This window comes from Crotalus tigris, unplaced genomic scaffold, assembly GCF_016545835.1.
Source record: "Crotalus tigris isolate CLP2741 ecotype Arizona unplaced genomic scaffold, ASM1654583v1 scf7180000017973.899353, whole genome shotgun sequence".
In the NCBI taxonomy this organism is placed as follows: Eukaryota; Metazoa; Chordata; class Lepidosauria; order Squamata; family Viperidae; genus Crotalus; species Crotalus tigris.
In genome coordinates, this window is record NW_024096753.1 from 795,179 (window position 1) to 819,940 (window position 24,762).

General features: G+C 36.8%; 1 protein-coding gene across 2 annotated transcripts in view; it reads right to left on the reverse strand.

The window, feature by feature from the left end:
- Window positions 1-719: 719 nt before the first annotated feature.
- EMB (embigin) overlaps window positions 720-24,762 on the reverse strand; it is a 33,228-nt gene continuing 9,185 nt past the window's right edge. For both annotated transcript variants that reach the window (XM_039345686.1, XM_039345687.1), the window contains 9 exons: window positions 23,304-23,384; window positions 19,656-19,730; window positions 14,827-15,022; window positions 14,005-14,093; window positions 8,267-8,406; window positions 7,680-7,962; window positions 5,276-5,309; window positions 2,971-3,046; window positions 720-1,045 (listed from right to left, as the gene is read on the reverse strand). In XM_039345686.1, coding sequence (XP_039201620.1) covers window positions 2,989-3,046; window positions 5,276-5,309; window positions 7,680-7,962; window positions 8,267-8,406; window positions 14,005-14,093; window positions 14,827-15,022; window positions 19,656-19,730; window positions 23,304-23,384 — 956 coding nt within the window. In that variant the 3' untranslated portion in view covers window positions 720-1,045; window positions 2,971-2,988. The remainder of the gene's footprint in view (window positions 1,046-2,970; window positions 3,047-5,275; window positions 5,310-7,679; window positions 7,963-8,266; window positions 8,407-14,004; window positions 14,094-14,826; window positions 15,023-19,655; window positions 19,731-23,303; window positions 23,385-24,762) is intronic.

The window sequence follows — 24,762 nt, forward strand, 5'->3', positions numbered from 1 at the left end:
CCATTGACTTTGCTTGTCAGAAGGTCACAAAGGATGATCACATGACTCTGGGACACTGCAACCGTCATAAACGTGAGTCAATTGCCAAGTGTCTGAATTTTCATCACCTGACCACAGAGATGCTGCAACAGTCATAAGTCTTTTTTTCAGTGACATTGTAACTTCAAACAGTCACTAAATGAACTGTTGTAAATTGAGGACTACATGTACTTCCAAGTAGGTGCTGATCATCATATACAATATACATATTCAGATAAATGAATAAAAGTTAATATTAAGCTATGGTTAATTGCAGCCAAAGGCTTGAACAGATATAAAAGAGTATAGTCTATAGCAGTGGTTCTTAACCTGGGCAATATTGCACCCGCAGGGGGGCGATGGAACGAAAAGGGGGTGATGGAGCAAGAAGTTTTGGGGACACTTTTGAAACTTTTTCGTGCAGTGAATCGCTGTATATCTGTCATACAAAAACATCAGATCGCTCGCTATTATTGGATTTAATTGTGTTTTCAAATGTTCCTCCAGCTAGCTTCAGTACAGAACGCCATACATATGTGAAGACACATCGCTTATCTTCATGTGCATTGCACAGCAGTATCTACCCATACAGTGGCGCACCATTGGCCAGAATATGGGAGATATGGGAAAAAGACTGGAAATAAATATTTGCATTGATATGTCGTGATGACAATTTTAAAGAAAACAAAAAAAGTGTTTGCATAAATTGAAGAATTATTTCCTATGTTGTGATTGAGAGGTTATGTTGGGGGAGGGGGGCGATGACAACTTCCTCATTGGCTCAAGGGGGCGATTCGTTCAAAAAGGTTAAGAACCACTGGACTATAGCATAAGTTTAGCTAAAACTTTTAGGACAATCTGTATGACATTAGCATTATTTAATACATTCATTACTTTAAAAAGGCATTTTAAAGCAGTATTTTTTAAGACACCTAAAAGTCCATAATTGGAAACCAAGTAGATATAGTTCCACTGTTTCAGAATTTTTTTTTATCCAGTGCAGTCTTGACATTTCTTTTCATTTTGCCTAAATTAAAAAGAACAGATAGATTAAAGAAGTGCAGTAATACCATCTGATTCAAAGTAGTATTCCTTTCAGGTGCTGGTTAAAGCTGATAGTTGTTCAAACTCTAAGTCAAGTCTCAACTATCCCACTTCCCATTTTAGCAGCCACCAGCATTTTTTTTTTTAATGTATGCAGAGCTATAAAAAAACAGAACACTTGCTCACCTGCACAGTTGTCTGATAGAAGCCACAGTGGCATCAGGACAGCTGTGATGTCATTTCCCCTCTTTGCTTGTCTTGGCAACACTCACGCACAGCTGCACATTAAAGCAGTATTTGATATGCCTTTCATAGACTAATCAAAAGTCCTTCACTTGGTGATAATTCCTTTTAACGGCTCCCAATCAACATTCCAACTGAGATGACAAATGTTACTTTCTTATATATAACCTGCGCTTTGGACAGACAGCCATCTCCAAATCTGATGTTGTTCAGATGTTTCTGACTAATTCCCACCACACTTTTTCTCCAGCATGAATACAGCTGCTGCTGGTGTGTGTATGTGTGGGGGGGGGGGGTGTAAGAAGTGGGATAAGAAGATAAAAAGGGAGTTTTTCATATATTCAAAAAGAAAATCAGTAGGGGGCTTCTTCTCTCCATGCATGTCTCTGCCCCAGTTTTTCTTGTTGCATACAGTTCATTTAGTGACGGTTCAAAGTTACATCACTGAAAAAAGTGACTTATGACCATTTTTCACTTACAACCATTACAGCATCCCCATGATCATGTGATTAAAATTTAGCCGCTTGGCAACTGACATGTTTATGATGGTTGCAGTGTCCTGGGGTCATGTGATAACCTTTTACGACCTTCTGGCAAGCAATCAATGGGGAATCCAGAGTCACTTAACAACTATGTTACTAATTTAACAACTGCAGTGATTCACTTAACAACTGTGGCAAGAAAGGTTGTAAAATAAGGAAAAACTCAATAAATGTCTCACTTAGCGACAGAAATTTTGGGTTTAATTGTGGTCATAAATTGAGGACTATTTGTATATGGAAAAACTCCCTTTTTATCTTCTTACCTCACTGTCTTTCCTTTTTCAAGGTTTATCTGGTAGTCATTTGTAATTCAATACAATGAGCATCCGTGGGGCAACTGATAAAATCCTATTCTTCCTATGTCCAAAAAAAAAAAAAAAAAAAAACCAACATCCCATAAACAACCCCTATCCATCCTACTGAGGATGGCAGTCTGAACTGAGTTAAACTGTTTCATAAACTAAAATGGGAATAGTTCTGTAGCAAGAAAATACATATCTTGGGGCACGAAGCTAGGTTATTTCACTCATTGTCTCTACCTGACCCTTCAATCTGGCAAAACAGCATTCTCTGATTCCCATCTACAGAACTAGTGTCATCTAGAGCAGGGGTCCCCAACCCCCGGTCCATGGACTGGTACCAGTCCATAGAAAAACTTTTCTCCATGGAACTGGTCCCTGGTGCCCAAAAGGTTGGGGACCTCTGATCTAGAGGGACGATGGAAGTTTGCCTTTTCTATCACTGTGCCTGCTCCCTGGAACACCATTCCCTCCACCTCCAATATTAGTATGGCCCTATCTCTGCTAATCTTTTGGAGAGTCCTTAAAACCTGGCCGATTAGGTAAGCCATTTTTTTCATTTTATTCCAGTCCAACCTCATTTTTAATTTTCAGCTTGTATTCTTACATCAATGTTTTTGATGATGATCTATGTCTGGCACCCAAAGCTGCCTGTGTGAGATGGGTGCAAATAAATTGAATAAAATAAATAAGTACCAGAACATTCCTTTAATGTTTGTTCAGCCTTTTCAAATCGGACAGTCCCAAAATGAGCTGGAACTCTTTATTTCAACAACCCAGCCACTAATAGGTACAGGATCTCTCAGATTTACCTTCTAACTTACCAGTTTTCCACAAGGGATTTAGACTTTTCTGTGTCGGGTACTACTAGTCTCCATACCATTGCTGTCTTCTGATTTCCTGTACAGAATAAAAAAGGGTGGGTTCAGGTTTTTTCCACCATGGATTTTTTTTTTTTTAAGTTCAATATGGGCTTTCATCTTTACATGGGTTTTTCCATTGTTAACTCTTGCTTGGCTAAACTTTTCCAGCAATAGAGCAGAATAGAGACATGAGAGGTGGTTTAAAAAGTAGAGACTAGCCATCCGTGAGGAGGCTTCATATCTTCTAGAAATACACTATATAATTGAGACCATATCTGTACATATCTGTAAAGGAATAAAGCAATCTTCACATCTCCTTCTATAAAAGTGCAAGTGAGGGAGCAAAATTCTAAGCTTCAAACTGTAGGTGATCTTTTTCAGCCTAGGGGGGGAACAGAAAATGAGAGCTTCTTCAATGTTCTTAACAAGTAAGCACAGCTAGTCCCGTGTGGTTACATAACAATGCATATGAGGCATTGACAAGATCTAGTGGGATTTCCTAGAGTACTTTTTTGATGTATTCGTGTTCTATTTTAATTTGGTTGTTTGTGGCATATTTCTCTTTAATGCATTGATTTGAAATAAAGCCGGTTGAAGGCTGAATTAGAAATTTTCTCAACATCAGCTATCAAGTTGAGGATCAAGATATGGGACTGACAGAAGTACACTGTATTTGGTTAAAGAGGTTTGTTGAAGGTCAAGATGTAAACAACATCTGGAATGGAAAGTTATATTCAAATTTGTTGAAGGTCAAGATGTAAACAACATCTGGAATGGAAAGTTATATTCAAATTTCTAGATTGGATGGATTTAATGCCTCTAATAAGCTTACACAAGACCTCTACCAAAGTCAAGAAATAGACTGTAAAAGTAGGCTGGTTATAGTCTAGTTGGATCTTGTAGATAAGAATCAATCAGGAAGTCTGATCCCACAGATGTGGGACCAAAACCCTGGACCTCAATATAAAAAGTATATAAAGGACTGGTTTTTGAAATGAGAGTCACAAGATCTCCTACATAGATTGTCCAAGTCATAATAATTTAAAATTTAGACCTTATAGGATAAGTTAGAACAAATTATAAACTTAATGTGGTGCATCTGTATTCTACTTTTATAAAATAATCATCTGATGTAAGCATTAGATTTGCATTTAGATTTCTCTGGTTTCTCAGGTTCCATGTTATCTTTGGCCTGTCACTTTGCCAGAAAAAAGAGAACCCAGGAAGGGCTTCAAAATATGGCATGAATTTTCTCTTCAGAGACAACATGGGACTGAGAACTGAAGATACAGTTGCTGCCCTAGAAACATGCTTGACAATGAATGAAACTCTGCACATTCAATACTCTTGAGACTCTGACAGTTGTCAGAGTCAGAACTTTGCAGAAGAATCTCTAAGTCAGAAGTCAGAATTAGAACTTTGTTTGTTATTTATACGCTAGAATGGTTTCAAAATGACAACTAGTTTGGTGATATTTAAAAGGATGGTTTTTGTGTGCGTGCTGACTAGCTATCCAGGCTTGTAGGATTAAATTTTTCTGGGAAGACAGTTGGTTCACTGGGTTGTTCATCCTAGCAACTAACTAGTTCACAATCACAGGAAATTAAACCCTAAGAATTATTAGGCTTTGTATTTAGTAGGTTGCCTGAGTGAGTGGTTGAGCATAGTATAACAAGAGAACAAGAAGAAAAGCCACCATTTCCTGTAACAGTTTTGCTCTAAGCAAGTCTCTGGTCTCTTGCAAATATGTATATGCAAATATGACTTTGCAGCATGGAAGCAAAGTGTATTTTGCCTATTCAACTGCTTTGTTCATTAAAAAAAAATCTCCTTTTTTTGGATGATAGGGAGAAACAGTCTGATACTACTAGTACTATTTTTAAGCAAAATAACATTTCAAGTGAATGCCTCTTAAATGTGAAAAAAGATCAAGCTTAGATTAAATTAGAAGAAGCTTGCAGTAGATTTTTTTTCCTATTTGGCAAGTAGAGTCAGTAATGTTCAAACGTGACTGTTTGTACTCAACTTTCATTAGCAGACAAATAAACAACTTGGTATTTTTACATTTAATAAGACTCGGCATATGTTTGAGGCTCAGTGAGTTTCCTACTAACCCTCCTCCCACTCCATTACTACACAAATGAGACAGAATTAATACTTGAAGTCCAACCCCCATTAAAATTGAATTGTAATGGTGTTGGTTGTCATCTGTTAGTGTTTCAACTTATTGCTTTAACTTTACAACAAGAACATTATTATTACTTACAATGTTTCTACTTGTTCAAATTCTTTTTCAACTTCTGTAAAAAGAAAGAAATCAATGTGATTTGTACTTTCTGTTGGTATATTTTACTCACTTACTTATTTAATATTTCAAGCCTGACCCAAACCTTTGAGTCAGTCTTGACCCCTGGTGACTGTCTAGACTAAATGTTTTCATTTTTTGGAAGTAGTTTGCCATTGCCTTTTTCTTAGGATTGAGAGAGAATAACTGGCCCAAGACACACAGTCGATTTTCAAGACTAAGGTGGAACTAGAACTCACAACGTCCCAGTTTCTATCCTGATGCCTTAACCACTAGACCAAACTGTGCATAATTTTATTCCTTTTATTTATTTATGAATTTAAGGGATTTTATAGTCAGTTGTATAGTTAATATAATGGATTAAAATGACTGCTTACAAAATCTTTCTACAAAAGGAATCATGCCTCAAGATAACAAAAGATATTGACTAGAAAGGGCAAATTTCCAAAAATGGAATGTTACAGGTGCAAGCATGTTACATTATGTGAAATACTTCTCCCACTAATCCTGCAAGATAAAAAGAGCTGCTATTTCTTCCTTTAGTGTGCAGAAGACCTTTGCCCATTTAATTACCGGTATAGTTAACAACCACATTAGTTTAATATTAATACCTTTCCTCTCTATAGTTTGACTAGGTGATTTTACTGTGTATTGACTTAAATATTGTTAATTTTTTTAATACAGCCAACTATTGAAATCTCTCGGCTTTATATAATAAAGATGTAATAATATAATAAAACATAAAATAAGAATTGGAGAAGTAATAAAACTAAAGCAACAAATTAAAACCCTTGATAAGTGATAACTCTTATAAAAAGGGGGTAGGTATTGAATATTTTTTGGAAAAAAATCATTGTGACAAGTAGGCTTTTGGTCTAAGCTACAAGGACATCATGCATGTCATGACATCATCTCATAAATGGCACAAAGTATGCAGTTCTTATGCAGGATGATGTCATGATATACATGGGATTACTGCCTATCCCCTCACCCATATCCATAGGAGTGTATTCCAGCCATCAGGCACAATTATAAAAGAAGGTGCCTGAAGGTGAATCTCTTCAGGTGATATCAATGAACATGAAGTAGGAATGAAGAATAAAGTGTTCTTCTGCACTATAATCTGCAACCAAGGTAATTTGTATTTTCATATATACCAATTTTATGGCATGAGTTTCCCTTTTCAATGGCCACAGATATTATTTTAGGATTTGCAACATTTTTCTCCCAGTCCACCATATCCCTTTCTGATATGCAACAAAACCCCAAAATGAAAATGCAACTCAACTCCTTGCCCAGTTCAATTCTAAAACATGAAATATTTAAGCACATACAAAACCTTTATCTTGTTCAAAAATATAGCATCTTCATGATTCTACTCATCATCTGATTTTCTACTGAATAACACTAAACCCAGATATTTTGAAATAAGTACCATTTCCTTAGAGATGTTTTGAGAGGCAGATATGTCCAGTTACTTGTGCCCTGACTATGAATGGCTTTCAAAAGAAGAAGAAAATCATCTGGTAAAGCAGGAGTGGCAGTCAAGGACTTAAGGGCATAATGTACTGTCTGATGTTTTTCCTGCAATAATTGCTGAACCCCCCCCCCCAGCAAATTCAGCAATACAATTCGCTAGCGACATATGCTAGAATTTCACACATGGACAAAATAAATCATTTGCTTGCTGGCTCAAAATTGAAAATACTTTTTTATGGAGAAATCATTTTGTCCAGCTTCTTCCCACTGAAAGCAACCCTGTCAGCAACATCTGCGATGCCAAAATGATAACATGCATACAGATGACACTCTTTTACATTGATGTTTTGATGTCTGATATATGTACCTAAGTCATGCCATTTGTGTCATGGTGTAGTCACATTTTATTGTGTGGGCCACTCTTGCTTGCAAGAACTCTGTTCATTTTTTAAATGTAGCACTGGACCATTACATGAAAGTAAAGTACAGTCATCCACCAAGAAAAAGTTGCCTAATGTTATGGTTTACTGCAATCTTTCCTAACTTTGCATGCTCCATTCTGTTGGACCTAAGTTCCTACAATTCCTCTTACATTATGTATCCTGTCTCAGGAATTATAGACATTATGGGAACATATCAGCTCAGACTTCTGGTAGAGGCCATATTAATGTTCCACATGTCATTATACATCATGACACAAATTATACCTCTGCAAATTATTTTATCTGCATAATTTGTGTGATGACATAACACATAGCCCCTGAGATCCCCAAGAAGCTCTAGTCATAAGCATAAGTTTACCATTCATGTCATCCTCTGTTCTTATCACACACAATATACCAAATAAAAGAAACATACTTGAATATGTTATTCCTCCATATCTTACCAGTATTCACTTCTTTCTTTTTGGAGAACACTTCATAGATAAAAATAAGTGCTACTAAAACAATAACTTCAGCAGCTATCACAAGAAATGGTTTGAGAGGTGTCAGATAGGTCAGGACTTTGAGAGATACTTTTCCTTTGCTTTCACCTAGTAGAAATCCAGCTTTGCACCAGTAAGACATGCTATCTAATTCAGAAAGATCAAAGATCTTCAGTTTGGTAATGTTCTTATGTGTCTTGATAAAGCTGTACTTCTCTGGCATCAGGGTAGAATTAATAACAACCTGACAGGAGAAAAAAGAGTGAAGAAACTTCATCATAAAGTCATACATCACTAGAAATTCTAATATATAGATATTTAAATATATAAATGAAGATTTTAGGAGGAAAATTATAACAGTGAAATATTAGAGATGTGAAAGGGAAATTAAAAAAAACCCAACAAAATCTATGAACATTTGATTCACAGTCTAGCTTGGGCAAATGACTTAGGCTTGGGCAAAATGGCTATATTACAAAAGCATGTCTTGAAAAATATCTTGAAATAATGGGGGTTGGATTCCTCCTGTAAAGGAAACAGAACTTTACCTCTCCACTTCCATTATTTGAATACCAGGTCCAAAAATGTGGGTTAATGTGGATTTTCCCATTTCCAACAACACAAGTCAAGACCACGGAGTCACCCACATAACTGATTATATGCTCAGACTTTACATGGACTTGAGGCACTAAGGAAAAACAAAAAAGAATTGTGATGTCGTATGAGAAGAGCACTCTTTCTTCCCCTATCCTTACCTCTTTCTAGATAGGGACAATTGAAAGGATCCTGTTGTATCGTATTACTGTGTGGTTTGGAAGCATTACTGTTTCAGACAGGAAGGCTGTGCAGAAGATAGTGAGGATGGCAGGAAAGATTAATGAAAGTTCACTTCCTTCTATCCATATAAGTGACGCATGCTAGGGTCCTCAGTATTGCCAGGGACACTACACATCCTCTTTGTTACCTTCTTAGAGAAGACTTCATGGTTCCTGAAGCAGAACAACTATATTCTGTAATAGCTTTATATCATATAGAATCAACCTTGTTGACTCTCAAGATTCTTTTTTCTGCTAAGTATTCAAAATGGACTGTTTAATACAAACACACACACACACACACACACAATTTTTGAGAGTGGGCATCAGAATTACATTTTTTTTAAAATATATTTTATTGGTTTTTTAATTTTAATAAAAAGTTCTTAAGACACAGCGTGGTGTTTGGGTAAACAAACATTCCAAAGTAAAAAACATAGATAAACCGCTCAACTTAATACATTCACTGTCATCTCTCTATTTCCCACAGATAACATAATAAATTTAATATATTCCATTTCTAGCTTAGATTCCTATTACTACTCAACCTGTTTTAAAATTTTATCAATTTACAATTACTATAATCAAATATTGTTTTACATCAACAAATTATTACTTCAAATATCTCTACCAGATATGTTAAGTTCTTAATCTCTTTCATCCCTCTTTTTATAACCAATCTCATTCATTTCTTCTTCCAATAATAACTAACTTAATTAAGAAAAAATAATGTTAAACCTTAATTCCTTTCAATTCATTACACAAACTTCAAATTCCATCCAATTAATTATCATACCTTATCAGATATTGTTATACACAAAAATTACCTAATCAATTTAAGCACTTCAAAATTCCATTCTCATAACTAAACGTTTTTTCAATTCCAGAACATACATACATACATACATACATACATACATACATACATACATATATGATTATATATTTTTTATCCTTAATACAATCCATAAAGCCAAGGTTCTTTTTTGTTTTGTTTTTTTCCACCCCAATTTTAACTTTCATATTTCTATACCAAGCAAATTTCCATAAAGCAAAAAAATCATCTAACTAATTTAAATACACATGTATATAATTGAATTTTTCTTACTTCTAACTCTAGATCATTATCCTTAAAACAATCCATAAAACCAGCATTGCCTTTTAATCCATTAAACAGTTTTAGATTTCTTTTTCAGTCTAATTCTGGGTTTTTTTCTATGCCACACAGGCTTCCATAAAAGTGCTTCCCTTTCAACCAATAAATCCATTCTTGTTGCTTGTAATAATCTTTGAGAAAATATAAATCCCTTCTTCTGCAGTAAACGTCTTTTTTCCCTTTCAACCAATAAATCCATCCTTGTTGCTTGTAGTAATCTTTGAAGAAATATAAATCCCTTCCTCTGCAGTAAACGTTTTTTTTTTGTTCTCTTTGCAGCGCCATTGCTTTGTAGTTTGAGATCTTAGTCTTTGCTTCTTCTGATTCCCTAAGTTGCTGAAGAGAGAGTTGTCAGATGAAATAAATTCCTCTTCTATCTCTGTAGATAGAGTGCTGGCTTAGTTACTGTAGGAAGGTTGGTTGGCTGTGTTGGAGTTATTGTTTGTGGATTGTTCAGCTGTTTCATAACATCTTGAGTAGCTGAGGTGCTGGCTGTGTGCCCATTAGTCTTTTGTGTTGTAACGACCTGGGTAATGTGTTGTGTGATGACATCCTGAGATCTAGTGTAGTGATATCCTGAGTTCTGTGTTGCACCATCCTGGGTGGTAGGCTGTGTTGTAACATCCTCAGCTTTAGCACTGTAACCTCCTGAGTTCTGTGGTGTGATGTCCAGGGCAGAAGGCTGTGAAGTAACATACTGGGCTTTGGTTTGGCTCCGAGTTTGCAGTCTAGCTCTGGGTTCATGGTGTGTGTCCGTTTGCTTTGTGTGGGGTCTTTGGTTATTCGGGTTTTCTCCCGCGTCAAATTGGAAGTGTCTTGGCGACGTTTCAACGAAGTCTCATTCATCATCTTCAGGCTGGTGTTTTCAGCTTCGTGCTTCTAGGAGCAATGTGTGATCGCAGCTGTTTCTTCCTTTTAACTGCCAGTGGGGGTATGAACTGATTGGATGAGAGCTTGGCTGTGCTCTGATTGGATGGGGGGGTTGGCTGTCTCTGATTGGATGGGGGGTTGACTGTGCTCTGATTGGTTGGGGGAATGTTCTCTTTGGGTGGGGGCTTTGTTGTGCTCAGGTTAGTCTGATTTGCACGGGGATGTGAGATGGTGCACTGCATTGCTATTGTTTAGTTTCTGGTTTGTGGTCATGCCTCATCATCGGTGTGGGTTTGGGTTTGCTTTTTGCATGGACGTGTGGTGGTGACATCCTGTGTGGCTTTTGTGAGTGTGGGTCTGGTGTCATTCTTTGTGTTAGGGACTCGTTTGTCAATAAGGGCGGGTTTCCAAATGGCTGGTAGGCAGGAGGTATCATCTCGTTTGTTCATGCTGTGTGGGTGTTTTTCTATCTCGATGGCTTCTCTGATTATTCTGTTATTAAAGTGCTCAGTTTTGGCGATAGTTCTGGTCTTTTTAAAGTCAATTTCATGTCCTGTGATTTTAAGGTGTTGGACCAGGGAAGAAGTTGGTTCCTCTTTTTTGACTGAGTTCTTATGTTCTTCAATGCGTGCACTTATTCTTCTGTTGGTTTGTCCAATGTATGTGGTGGGACAAGCGGTGCATGGGATTTCGTATACTCCTTGATTTTCTAATTTAGTTTTGTCTTTGGGGTTTCTTAGGATGGTGGATATTTTTCTGTTTGTGCAGAATGCTGTCTTAATGTTGTGTTTGTGGAGGATCTTGCTGATTCTGTCTGTGGTGCCTTTTACGTAAGGGAGGAGGGCTTTGCTGTTTTCTTGTTCTCTCTTGGATTTTAGTGGGGGTTTCTTTTTGGATTAGTTTGGTAATCTTATTTCTTTGGAATCCATTGGATGTAAGTACATTAGTGAGAGTGTGTAGTTCAGTTTTTAGGTGTTGTTCATCAGCTAAGCATTTTGTTCTAGAGATGAGTGTCTTGGCTACGGAGTTGATCTGTGCTGGGTGGTGGTGTGAGAGAGCGTGCAGATAGCGGTTTGTGTGTGTTTTGTTCTGGTGGCCTGAATATTTTCCCTGTTATGCAGATAATCTAATTTAACATGACCCAGGCTTTTTGTACCAGCAGCCAATAACTGTGGAAACCTAGTTTCTGCTATTTTTCTCATTCAAAAAACAACAAGCCAGCAAAACCAAAAAGCAGTTTTTGCAAACTAATTGTTAAAATTCCTGACCAAGAGAAAACAAAAACTTGAGCTTGCCAGAGCCAAGTATGAGGAGCTATTTAGAACATCCTGGTTCGAGCAAATTTATTTTGCTCACACCATTACCCAGCCACAAAATATAGCAGTGTGAAATATATTGCTCGTATCTCACTGATAGATTAGAGCTGAACAAATACAGCATAAAATAAAATGTATCTGATCATTACCACTTTCCAGTCTGATTAACATTCGGCTGCAGAGAATAATATTGCTGGCTATGATTTTTTTTTTTATCCTAATGAAATTTTCCTTCTTAGCATGCATTGTTTTATGATTCACACTAAGCAATGAAACAAATGCCTATGAAACACTTAGTTATGATTATGTGAGGATGATAGATACACAACAACCCATTACATTGTTCTTGATTTAGCACTTTTGCAGCAGTTCTACTGCCGAAACTACAGTATATGGATTAGTATACAAACAGACAATTTTAAACATCCTTGACTATCAGTGTTGATCTTTAATCCTTCCATACTCAATTTTTTATTTCCAAATGTCCATGCTATCATGAAAAAGCAATTTTCTTATCAAAATGATAGAGCTTTTCCTATCAGAATATTGCAAATCGGTCTGGAAATGCATAGCTATTTCTGCAAATGAATAGGGCTTTGCAGGAAACTACCCATATCAGAAATTCCCTTGAGGTTGTAACATCAGACTTCAAGAACTGACCCAACTAAAAGAACAGTGAAGTCGAATTCTTTTGGTGTCTGATGCTTGATTAGGGCTTAAATTCACATTTAAACTGTACAGTGTCCAAACTCTAATCCTATAAAACATCATTTTGCAAAGAGACAAGTAGAATAATTTCAATAGCATTGAAAGTGAATATATTTACAGCCCCAGCAGTGATTCTTCAAAATGCATTTGCTCAGTTTTAAAAATCAGTGGCTGTATATAAAAAAACAAGGAATTATTAATGTTTAATGGATAGAGTCCATTAATCTGCATCACTGTTCTATATTTAGTCATCTCAATAATTCATTAAGTTACATCTTCAGTGAAATATCATTTTACATCAGATGATATTGTATTATCGGTAAAAAGGAACAGCAACAGTAAAAACTGCTGCGACATTCCACGCAGACTGAAGAGAGGGAGGAATAATCTTAAAATGAAGAACAAAAAGAAATTAGATTTAAAGGAACCAGTCTTGATATGTTTTAAGTTATGTCTTAAAAGAACTTAGTATTTTGATGGTGTATAGCAAAATTACTCCTTCACGTTAATGAGAAAAATATATCTTTTGAGTTTGATTTCCAATTGCTTCATATTCATTACAAGCAACGTTTTGTTAGCCTTGTTTTTTAAAAAAAAATTGTGCACGTTGCTGGTAGCACTGAGGACTTCTGTGGTTGGTCCAGTTTTTTTCCAAGTTTTCATGGATTTTTCAATTGGGATGGTGGAGAGCTTATAATATTAATACAGATAATCCTTGACTTATGACCACAATTTTCTATTGGTGAGACATTTGTTAAGTGATTTTTGCCCCATTTTACTCCCCTTCTTGCCTCAGTTGTTAAGTGAATCATTGTAGTTGATAAGTTAGTAACCCAGTTGTTAAGTGAATCTGGCTTCCCCATTGACTGCTTGTCAGAAGGTCGCAAAAAGTGACTACATGACCCTGGGACACAGCAATGGTCATACATATAAATCAGTTGCCAAGCATCTGAATTTTGATCACTGGTCATGTGGATGCTGCAAAGGTCATAATTGTGAAAAATGGTCCTAAGTCAATATTTTTCAGTGCTGTTGTAACTTTGAACAGTTACTAAATGAACTGTTGTAAGTTGAGGATTGCCTGTATGACAATCTATGGAGATTCTCAATCATCCAGGTCATGGTTATCCAAAAGGTGCTTTTTCCAAAAGGAAACCGGACTTTCTTTCTTTTTCTTTTGAAAAATTTTTGCTTCTCATTCAAGAAGCCTCTTCAGCTCATGAAGCTTCAGAAAAACTAAAGAAGCCTCTTGGATGAGAAGCAAAATGTTTTCAAAGGAAAAAAAAAATAAGAAACTCCAGTTGCCTTTTGGAAAAAGCACGTCTGGAACTTTAATATGGCAGAGCAGAAAACATGGGGGCCAATTCTCTGGTTTGCTGATAAACGGTGTGTTTTGGGAAGGGTAAATTCTTGGATCTTACCTTGTAAAACAAAGGTAGCATTTATCTCTGGTTTAGTTTTATAAATGCATGTGTAATTCCTCATCTGGTCTTGGTTTCTGACTTTTACCCTTAAAAATAGTTAAGCAATTGATACTTAATAAGTAAAAAAGTAAAAACAAAGAAAATAAATATGAAAACAGTAATTGAAAAATAGTACAACAGCAATGTTCTGGATTGATAAATGCTGACATGCAAGCAGTTTGTTGAAACAAATGCAGATTTATGATGGCTGAAATATTTAGTCCAAACAGATCATAGTTCAGATAACTACAGGTGGAAAGGACCTCAGTCATCCTCTAATCCAGGGGTAGTCAACCTTGGCTCTTTTATGACTCGTGGACTTCAACTCCCAGAATTCCTGAGCCAGCCTTTAAGAAAGCCGTTAAAACTCTCCTGTTCCGGCAGGCCTGGGGCTGATGTCCCCGGGGGGACGGGATATGATCGGACTCGTGGTATGACTGTATTATTTTATTGTTTTATGATTGTTTTAACTTTGTACGCCGCCCTGAGTCCTTTGGGATTGGGCGGCATATAAATATTTGAAAATAAATAAATAAATAAATCATCTTAGTTGCTCTTCTCTGTGCTTTTTTTTTTCAAAGTCTCAACATCTTTTTTATAATGTGGTGACCAAAGCTGAATGCAGTATTCCGGGTATGGCCTTATTAAGGATTTTTAAAGCGGTTCTGCATGACAGTCTTTTAGCCACTTCAGGTGACCCTCCTAGGGTGACCCTCCATGCTAAGAGATTGTTCCTCTCTACTTTAAACAATATCAATGTGTAACATAAAAGCCACTTACGTGTATCGAGTGCACCATTTGGAGTGAGTTTCGTTCCTCCTGATGGTCTCCGAACTGATAGTTGCATTTCCTAAGTTCCAAATAGTCTCCATTTTTTCCACGTTTGTGGTGTTGCTGATGACCAAACTACACATTAGTTCAAGTTCAGCTGGACTCTCTAATGTGATACTTTTTGTTTGAGAAACTTTGGGAAATTCTATGGAGAAGAGTTAAGAGATAACACTTCCTGATTAAAACAAAAGAATTGCAAAAAAAATGAGTGTATTATTCAAAGAACTTTTCAAAACAATTAGCACATTCAGATGAATTTGGCAATTAAAAGCTTTAGCTTTCTAAAATATTGCAGTCCCACATGCCACACTGAAACTTTGTTTCAGATACTCTACAACACGGGTGTCAAACTCGCCTCGTCACATGATGTGTTGCAACATACCATGACTCTTTTTGCATTGCCAGCAATGGGGTTGGCATGGCTTCGGTATGATGAAACTGGCCAGCAATTTGACACCTCTGCTCTAGAAGAAGTTGAATGGCTCCTAAAAAGGCCTTAGTAAGACAATGACAGGAAAATATTGTATACCTAACATTTCACTCATAAAACAATTGCCATGGTCTCTCACTAGATCTTGAGTTATTATCCTATCTTTTAGCCTGTGCTTAACAGTGGGCATAAACTATGCTGTCATCAGAATCCATATGCACCAGAATTTGCTATTGACTTTGAATTTGGAAGCCTGTCACAACTTCAAGGAGAACCAGTTCCAGATGAATCCAATCTAATTCTTCACTCCTGATACCCAAATTTAGGAGAATGCTAAATTGCCACATCAGTATATCTAGTTTTACAAAATGAATGATAGCTGAAAAAAATCTAATTGTTCACCAATTATTTTTTAAAGATGTACTTACTTTCAGAAATTCAAATCACAATCCTGTAATTATTGCTTTCGTTTGAGGAAAAAAAACAACCAAGCTCAGAGAGAAACAAGGACCCCACAATTCAACTCTGAGCTACAAATATTCCCTTCTATTAGTTCAGATAATGCACTAAAATGAACAGGACTTTGGTTTAGCCATAGATCTTTTTCACTTGGAATGCACCCTGCACAGAACTATTAATCCCTAGCAGACTACGAAGGAGATGAATGATGCATACCATGAACTCATTGCTCAAATTACATCAAATTACATAATTTGCATAATTTTATGATAATCTAATGACATGCATTATGGTTTCTATCAGATGTCTACATGTCTACCACCAGGAAAGCACTACTTTATCCACAGCCACATCTTTCCCACCTTCCATCATTGAACAGAAAATGATGGCATTTTGGGGGGGAGAGTTCTCTTACAATGTGAATCAACAGATCATATATTGGTGCGATATGTCAAAATAGTGCTAGAAAATGATCATGGTGAATCATGAGCAGTCAGAAGTGGGAAGCTGATGCAGTAGAAGACATGGAAGGCAAAAAGGCTGTAGTGGAGTCTATGAAGACAATGGGAAAGATTAAATTCTGACAATGGAATCCAAGAAGGCCGAGCTGGGGATATGTCATTTAAAGGAAAGGAGGAGACAGAAAAGGGGAGAAGTCAGTTATGCTAAGAAAACTATTTCAGAGAGTCATTGTAAGATTGCATTGATGTAGTGGCTAAGTGGGACTTACCAATAAAATCAGCTACAGAATAGTAGCAGTCAATATGGCTCTGATCTGCAAAAGATCTACTGGGAAGCTGTAACTTAGAATCTTGAAGATTAACTGGTGCAAGCAATGTGATGTTAATCTGCTTTTGCTATTTTGGGCTTTGCTAAATCCTAATACCGTGAAAAACAAAAGGCTGAGTAGGAATCATTTCAAATCTGAAAACGCTGTCTTCCAAGTTCTAAAATAGCTTCCTCAGTCAGAGTGTTGGCCCCAAATAACTTCCAGTGTAAATGAAAACAGGGCTCTGAGCACCAGGCAAGAAATGTCAGATTCAAGATGATCTGTATTCAAGATACTATGCACCAACCTGCTAAATTCCATCTTTATCAACATCTTTATCTAATCTATATCATCTGTATATGCGTATGTACAGTATATGCATACATGTATGCGTATGCATTTGAATATGTATCTAATTCAATCAAATAAGAGCTGGAAGTCTTCTAGTCCAACCCCTTGCTCTAGCAGAAGATCCTATAGTACAATTTGAGACAAGTAGCTGTCCAGTTTCTTCTTTAAAACCTTCAGTGATGAAGCACCCGCAACTTCGGAAGGCAAGCTGTTCCATTGGTTAATTGTTCTCACTGTTAGGAAGTTTCTCCTTAATTTCAAGTTGCTTCTCTCTTTGATTAGTTTCCATCATTTCTTGTCTTGCCTTTTGGAGGTTTGGAAAATAAGTATAGGCATCTATATCTATATGTCTATCTCTATATCTCCTTATCTCTATATATCTATATCTATCTATATCTATACGTCTGCTGTTCAGGACAACATGGAGGATGTGGGTTTGTACATTTTCTGAAATCTAAAAGAAAAATATGTAAGAAACAGGCTACTTGCTCAGAGAAATTATGCTTTTTAAAAAAATATTCTCCCCAAAAATAACCCATCTGGCTACATGATTATTTAGTTGTAGTTCTTTGATGAAAATATGTGACCTATGATGCAATATCTGAGGACGGGGCAATTCATTTACTTTTTACTAGTTTATCTGTAAAATGTAACCCTTTGTAATTTCATTGTTGCTAATCGTTTTGACCTTTCTTTACAGGAAAAGATTGAAAAATAGTTTCTATTAATCAGATATTTTCCATATAGCTCATCCTTTTGGCCTGTAAAATCCATTTGCAAATATTCAACATGAGAAACTGGAGACTGAAATTCTTTTTGAATCTGCTCTGGCAAAAAAAAAAACCTGGAAACTTAACAAAGTTAACAAAAAGATATTGACCATTTTGAAGTGACTCAGAAAATCAAAGCAATTTAAATTCTTATGAATACAACTACCATATTAGGAGTACAGAATTCCAGATTACCTCTAGATGGAAACAAATATAAAGAAAACTCAAAATCATGATGTCATCTGATCTGGAAGTTCAATATCAAATAAACGAATTGCCTCAGACCTTTTGGTAGCCACACTAGACTAGGAGGAGAGCAAGCTGAGCTGGAAGTCAGGTTTAAATGTGTCATTGGTTTAGAGTTACTACATTGCCACAAGAGACCTAAGTCCGGTTTCCCATGAATTCTGTTGACCCTTATCTAGCACCAAGTTAGTTTCGATCATTAGTTGACTAGATTCTTGTATTAGTAGCAATGATAAACTCTTTTGTGCTTTGAACTCCAGAAATGTTCCTGGTTATTTGCGACTGATTATTATACAGTGAAAAATTCCATGCAAAATTTAAAGTTACAACCATGAAATGGAATGTTGCATGCTGATTTGACAACCTCTTGTGTAAAAAAAAAGCACCTAACAACCTACATAATGAAATGCTCACCCTTGCATAGGAACTGTTTTTTTTTTCCTCATCAATTTCTGCCCAAGCTTTCAGCTAGTTAAACAAATTGAATCAAACATTCTTACTGTATTTTAACCACTGCATGGTGGCACAGTGGTTAGAATTGCAGGCTAGTTCTGTCAACTGCCAGCAGTTCAATTCTCACCGGCTCAAAGTTAATTCAGCCTTCCAGCCTTCAAGGTCGGTAAAATGAGGACCCAGATTGTTGGGGGCAATATGCGGAGTCTATAAACTGCTTAGAGAGGGCTGTGAAGCACTGTGAAATGGTATATAATGCTAGTATTAAATTACCTCAAATTTTACTGCTGATTCAAAAATACAATAACTAAACATCTCCTTTCCCCCTTGGGTCATCATTTCAGAGATATTTCCTTACGTAGACAGAGAAATAAAATGACCAAGAATACACAAAAAAGCAATGGAGTGGGATCACTTCAGACTCCCTACTGGCGTCCCCTGTGAGTTTCCTTGTGGGAAGCTGACAGGGAGTATCAGAAAGCTCCCTCCCTCCCTTGAATTCCTGCCAACTTCTACATTTACTTTGCTTTGCAAGGAGGAAGTCCATGTAGCCAGCAGCAGGTAATTGGCTGCTGCTGGATGGTAGAGATGGAGGAGGAAGTGAGAGGGTGCAAATCAGGAATGGTACATAAGGATGTGAGAGAGGCACAAGCATGGGATGGGAAGAGCATGTGGGCGTGGCCAGAGATGTCACAGAGAAAGGCAAGAGTGAGTGGGAAGGCAGTAAAGGTCAGTAGGGTGAAGAGGTGCTGCACAGGTAAGATAAGGCACATAGGGAGGCAGTGGGGGTCAGAGAAATCATGCAGAAGCTAGCCTAGGTTGAGGGAGTACATGGGGGGAAGGTGGCATGGGTCAGGGAGTAAGCATGGAGGATTCCTTCCTCCCTATTTCTCCCTTCATTCCTTGCAGATAAGTGGCTGCTGTTGTTGGGGGAGGGTTGTTGTTGGAGGAGGATGTGAAAGATTGTGAGACTGGTTGGGGAATTGTCACAGAATATTAAAGATGAAGATCACATGACTGCAGCAGAAGCCTGGGAGTGCAACTGCAGCCAGTAGCACTGGAATACCCACAACCTTTCAAATTTCATTCCCTCAGGGTCATAGATCCCAGATTTTGGACACATTCTGTAAGTTATCCCATTTGAGGTACCTTGGTTCAAAAATTGTTGCCTTATGATGCATGGTTTCACCCAGATAAAGGTTATGAAAACATGGTCATAACATTAAGTAGTACATACTGTAGGTTAGCCTACATCTCTCTTATCAGCCAATATTCAAGTTGAAGGTTAAGAAAAACATACCCTGTATGATAATGGTATCATTCAAAAAAGGGAGCTTCTCGGCTTGACCAAAGGTTTCCATAGTGGAAGAAGGACCTGTTTTAAGAAAAAAGTGACTAGATTTATTTCAAAGCAACATCACTGAAGACATGTCATGCTCATCAGCTTATACTATGTGTTATCCTCTATTTAAGTCTATTGCTAATGAGGTTAGGGTTTACACATATTAAACCATTACTTACCATTACAAAGAGAGTAACAAAGGACCTTTTGCTGTGAAAATGCCATATAAATCTCTTATTTATAAAAAAAATTCTAATAATTCTAATAAGCCCTTTTCTAACAAATATTCCTTGGAAATAAGCAATAATCTAAATTATGAGAAAATATTGATTTAACAGAACAATAAAGTGTAGGGGAGGTGGAGAATCTGTTAAATCTATAAATCTACTAATGTTTAATTTATATTATTTGTGTCAATTTATATCATTTGTGGTCTTACATTAATTGATGTAAATAGCATACCCTCAATTTAGTGGACAAACCTTCTATTTAACAGATATTAGCCCATTGAAATATATCTGTTGTATCTGAAGTCTTCTAAATTAAAGTCCACTAAACTGAGGATTTATCATACATCAGACTTTTACTATTTTTCCTTTTGTAAGCCGTAAAACACACTTACCATATCACAAAATAATAATAATTACAACAATAACAGCAATAAAAATATATTAAACTTATATGCCACCTGATTCTAAATGACTCTAGGTGACTCACATCAATTGAACAAATTATAATCAAATTAATGAAAGATAAAAAATGGCAAGCACAATGAAGTAGGATTGAATCTAGATGATTCCCATTCCAACCTACCCAACCTCTAGGTACTGGGGCATTAATAGTCTCACTTGGCTGACAAAGGATCAAAAAATATAATTGAGTATCATCAGCTTCTTGAGGAATCTGAACCCCAAACCAACCAATGGCATCACCAGATGATCTCACTCAACAGTTTCATGTAGATGTTGAAAAGCAGGAGGGAGAGAATAGAACCTGCATAACTTCACAAAAGAGGGGCCTAGAAAGTGATCTCTCTGTCCCACAACAAATAACAACTGGAACTAACCCCAGAGAAGAGAACTTCCATAAAATGGTAAAGCCAATCCAAAGAGCTAGCTAAGAAAAATGCCAAGGTTAACAGTACCAAAAGTTACTGAGAAACCAAGCAGCACAAAAATGGATGCACTACTGCCATTGGAAGAGCCATGGTGGGGCAGTGGTTAGAATGCAATACTGCAGGCTAATTCTGCCAACTGCCAGCAGTTCGATTCTCAATAGCTCAAGATTGACTCAGCCTTCCATCCTTCCGAGGTCAGTGAAATGAGAACCTAAATTGTTGGGGACAATAGGCTGACGCTGTAAACCACTTAGAGAAGGCTGTAAAGCACTGTGAAATGGTGTATAAATCTAAATGCTATTGCTATTCCTTTTGCTTCCTGGCTAAGGTCATCAACAAGCACAACCAAGGCCGTCTCAATGTTAATCCCCGCCTAAAACTCAAATGATGCATTCGAGCAGGGGTGTCAAACTGCTGGCCCGCGGTCTGAATGTGTCATCCAGAAGCTGCACCCACCCTATTGCCAGCAATGGCAAAACCGTCCTGATTCGTCACGCGACATCATGTGATGTTGCGAGTTTGACATGTCTTCATTAGAGGCATGGCAAATTTGTGAGAGAGAGTTTGAGAGGTGCAATGCAGGCCAGGGATGGCGTGCAAAGGTACAGGTCAAGGAGAATGCATGAGTGTTCACAGGGATGAATTATCTTGCTATCCCCACTTCCCAGGCAGTGTATCAATTGGTTGTGATTACTTGTTAATTGTTTTACTTGATTGTTGTTTTTATATTGCTCTTTCTGGATTATTGTAAGGCCTTCAGAATCTCTAAAAATGAAACAGTATATACATTAGAGCAAGTTTCTCCCACCTTGACCTACACATTGAAAACAGGAATAACCTTATTTAGGAACAATAACAGCATTAGTTCTTTAAAAGTTTTAACAAGTCTTCTGATTCTGCAGAAGTTGGACTCTTTTTAGTAACATATTGTCTATAGTATTTGCTAGCTGTTCTATATTCTCCACCCTTCCTGTAGGTGAGGTAAAATTAATGTGAACAAATGTGTTTTATTTTAGAATACACATCTTTGCTTAGCTACATGGAAAGAGAAGTCCAACAGAGTTGAAGGGTTTCAAAAGAACCCTGCTGGGTCTAAAGGAAGACCTGTCTTCAGGACCAATATCCTGTCTCACCCAGTGCCCATCTAGATGCTTTCAGGAAGCCTTTAAACAATGTTTGAAAACAAGGTGCCTGCCAACTGACAGGAAATCTGTTCAGGAAACCATTCAGAGACATAAACATCTAAACTTCCCTTAAGTTTAGTACTCAGAACCACATTATAAAATGAGCACCAATGAATCTGAGCCACTTCAGTGAAATCACTTGCCCATGTGTTCACATTCTTTCTATCATGCTACAATAATCTTTTGCAACTTTTTTGTACAACTTGATCACAAAGTGGTAAAAGAGCTTATGCACTGATTCTGTTTGTCAGTGAACAATCGTATTCCTTACAATCATATCTCTTAACTTCAATTATATCTCAAAGGAAGTCAACACAAGGAAATTCCTCCCATGTAGCCTTTCAAGATTTATTTGAAAAAAGGGACATCCACAGAAGTGACAAATGATGGAGAAATATGTAACGGAAAACAACAAATAACAGAAAAAGAACCTCAACCCAGGAGCAACAACATCTTAGTCATTATGTGCCACCATCTAGAGAAATTATTTTTTAAAAAAACCCTAGAAGCTCCCTTTATAGAGAAGTTGGACAGCAGATTTTGTAAGTTAAACTATACTAAACATGGATTGGCCAGAACTTTAAGGACAATAAGCTTTCTGAAGAATACACACTCTCTGGAATCTTAGCACAGACTCCTTCAGAATACTTTAAAACCTAAAAACCTGTAAATCCATTCATCACATCCATTCAGCATTGATTGGCATTTCTACATTCCATCAAGATGATGAGAGAAATAAGGAGAGGCAAAAGTTGGGGGTCCTCCTTCACATCACCGAGGGTGTGTTATAGCCTAGAAACATCCAAATCAGTAATTATCCAGCTAATACATCTGGTTTATGTACACTAAGATGGGAGACAGCCAGCAGAGTAATATTTCTATCAATCTAAATACTGTATATTCTGCAGCCTTCAGAATTTTGCTACGTGATATTTTCAGCTCACCAGAGGCTAATTCCCATGCTGCTTATATCTAGCAACAAAGCTGTTTCATATACCTGTCTGGATTGAAAAATGTAGCCCACCCATACATGACAAACAGCATACTTTAGCTGACAATGTTTTAAGATACATCAATCTTAAAGTGTTTCTTTCCGGGAAAAAAAGAGTCCAAATTCCCAAGGATGAAGGTCAGTTAACAGGAGTGTGCTTGAGTCCAGTCACAGGCAGGCATAATAAGAAGTGAAGTTCAGCCACATTTGGAAAGTCACAGGTTCTTTGACCTTTACCTTACAACTATCACTACAATTTGAAATAATACATGAGTGAAAACTGAAAAGTTCAGGAAGAAAGTTATGGGTTTTACCTGTGCTCGAATATTCCCAAGTTGTATGTCTAGAAATTTCTGACGTTTTCTGACTGATATTTTCTGATGGAGTAGAAGTCTCTATTTTTAAATAAAAAATAAAATCCATAATTAGTTACAGCAATACAGATTGTGTATTTCTTTTAACAGATTTATGGTAAAGAATAGGTGAGAACAACATGGTGGTAACTCTTGCTATTCCTTTTATCAATTTCTTGCAATGTTTTATTAATATTTGGTTGGTTGCTTAACAACTTTCAAATATGTTTTAGTGGACATGGCAATCTTTAAGTCAATTTAAAAGTCCCTGTTATGATGGGTAATGGATTTGTGTTACCAGAAAAAAAGCATTCACCTGATCTTAGGTAATTTATTCAGGTTTGGGAAGCATTACTTTAGACCAGTGTTTCTCAACCTTGACAATTTTAAGACATGTGGACTTCAACTCCCAGAATTCCACAGCCAGCAATGCTGGCTGTGGAATTCTGGGAGTTGAAGTCCACATGCCTTAAAATTGTCAAGGTTGAGAAACACTGCTTTAGACCAACTTCCATAATGGTTCCATAATCACTAATTAAATATCTCTATCCAACTTTACAGAGCCTAACTAAATCAGTTTTTCAACCATATTTATGTGTGATATTTTTTCCATCATGGAAAGGAAATAATTTTGAAAGATTTCTGCTGTTCCTTCTCTAAGTTGCTTTTTTGGCAACTGTATTCCAGGGTTCTTAAAATTTATTTGTAAAGTTGAAAAGTAAAACAATTAATGTGCATTAGTTATTACTCACAATATAAAAAATACAATATTGATGCAATGACTGGCTAGGTGGGTGGGTATATATGTATTTTCCTCTTGTTAATCAAGACTATAATAAAAGTTGTTTGGAGATTTCTACACTTTAGGAAAACTAACAAATTTATCAAGAGATATTGACACAGAAGTTTCTATATTTAACCTTTATATATAACACAGCACAGTATATACAGTATACTTGAAAAATCTTGATTTTTTCCCTCTTCTTCCACTTTTTCCTGAACACTTTCTTGAAAGGAGGCTGGGAGATTTTAAGAAGGAATCCATAATATCCAATATCTCAGGGGCTGCCACAAAGAAGAGGGAGTCAAGCTATTCTCCAAGGTGCCTGAAGGCAGGACAAGAAGCAATGGATGGAAACTGATCAGGGAGAGAAGCAACCTAGAACTAAGGAGAAACTTCCTGACAGTTAGAACAATTAACCAGTGGAACAACCTGCCTCCAAAAGCGGTGAATGCTCCAACACTAGAAGTTTTTAAGAAGAGACTGGACAGCCATTTGTCCGAAATGGTATAGGGTTTCCTGCCTGAGCAGGGGTTGGACTAGATGACCTCCAAGGTCCCTTCCAACTTTATTATTATTATTATTATTATTATTATTATTATTATTATTATTATTATTACTACTACTACTACTACTACT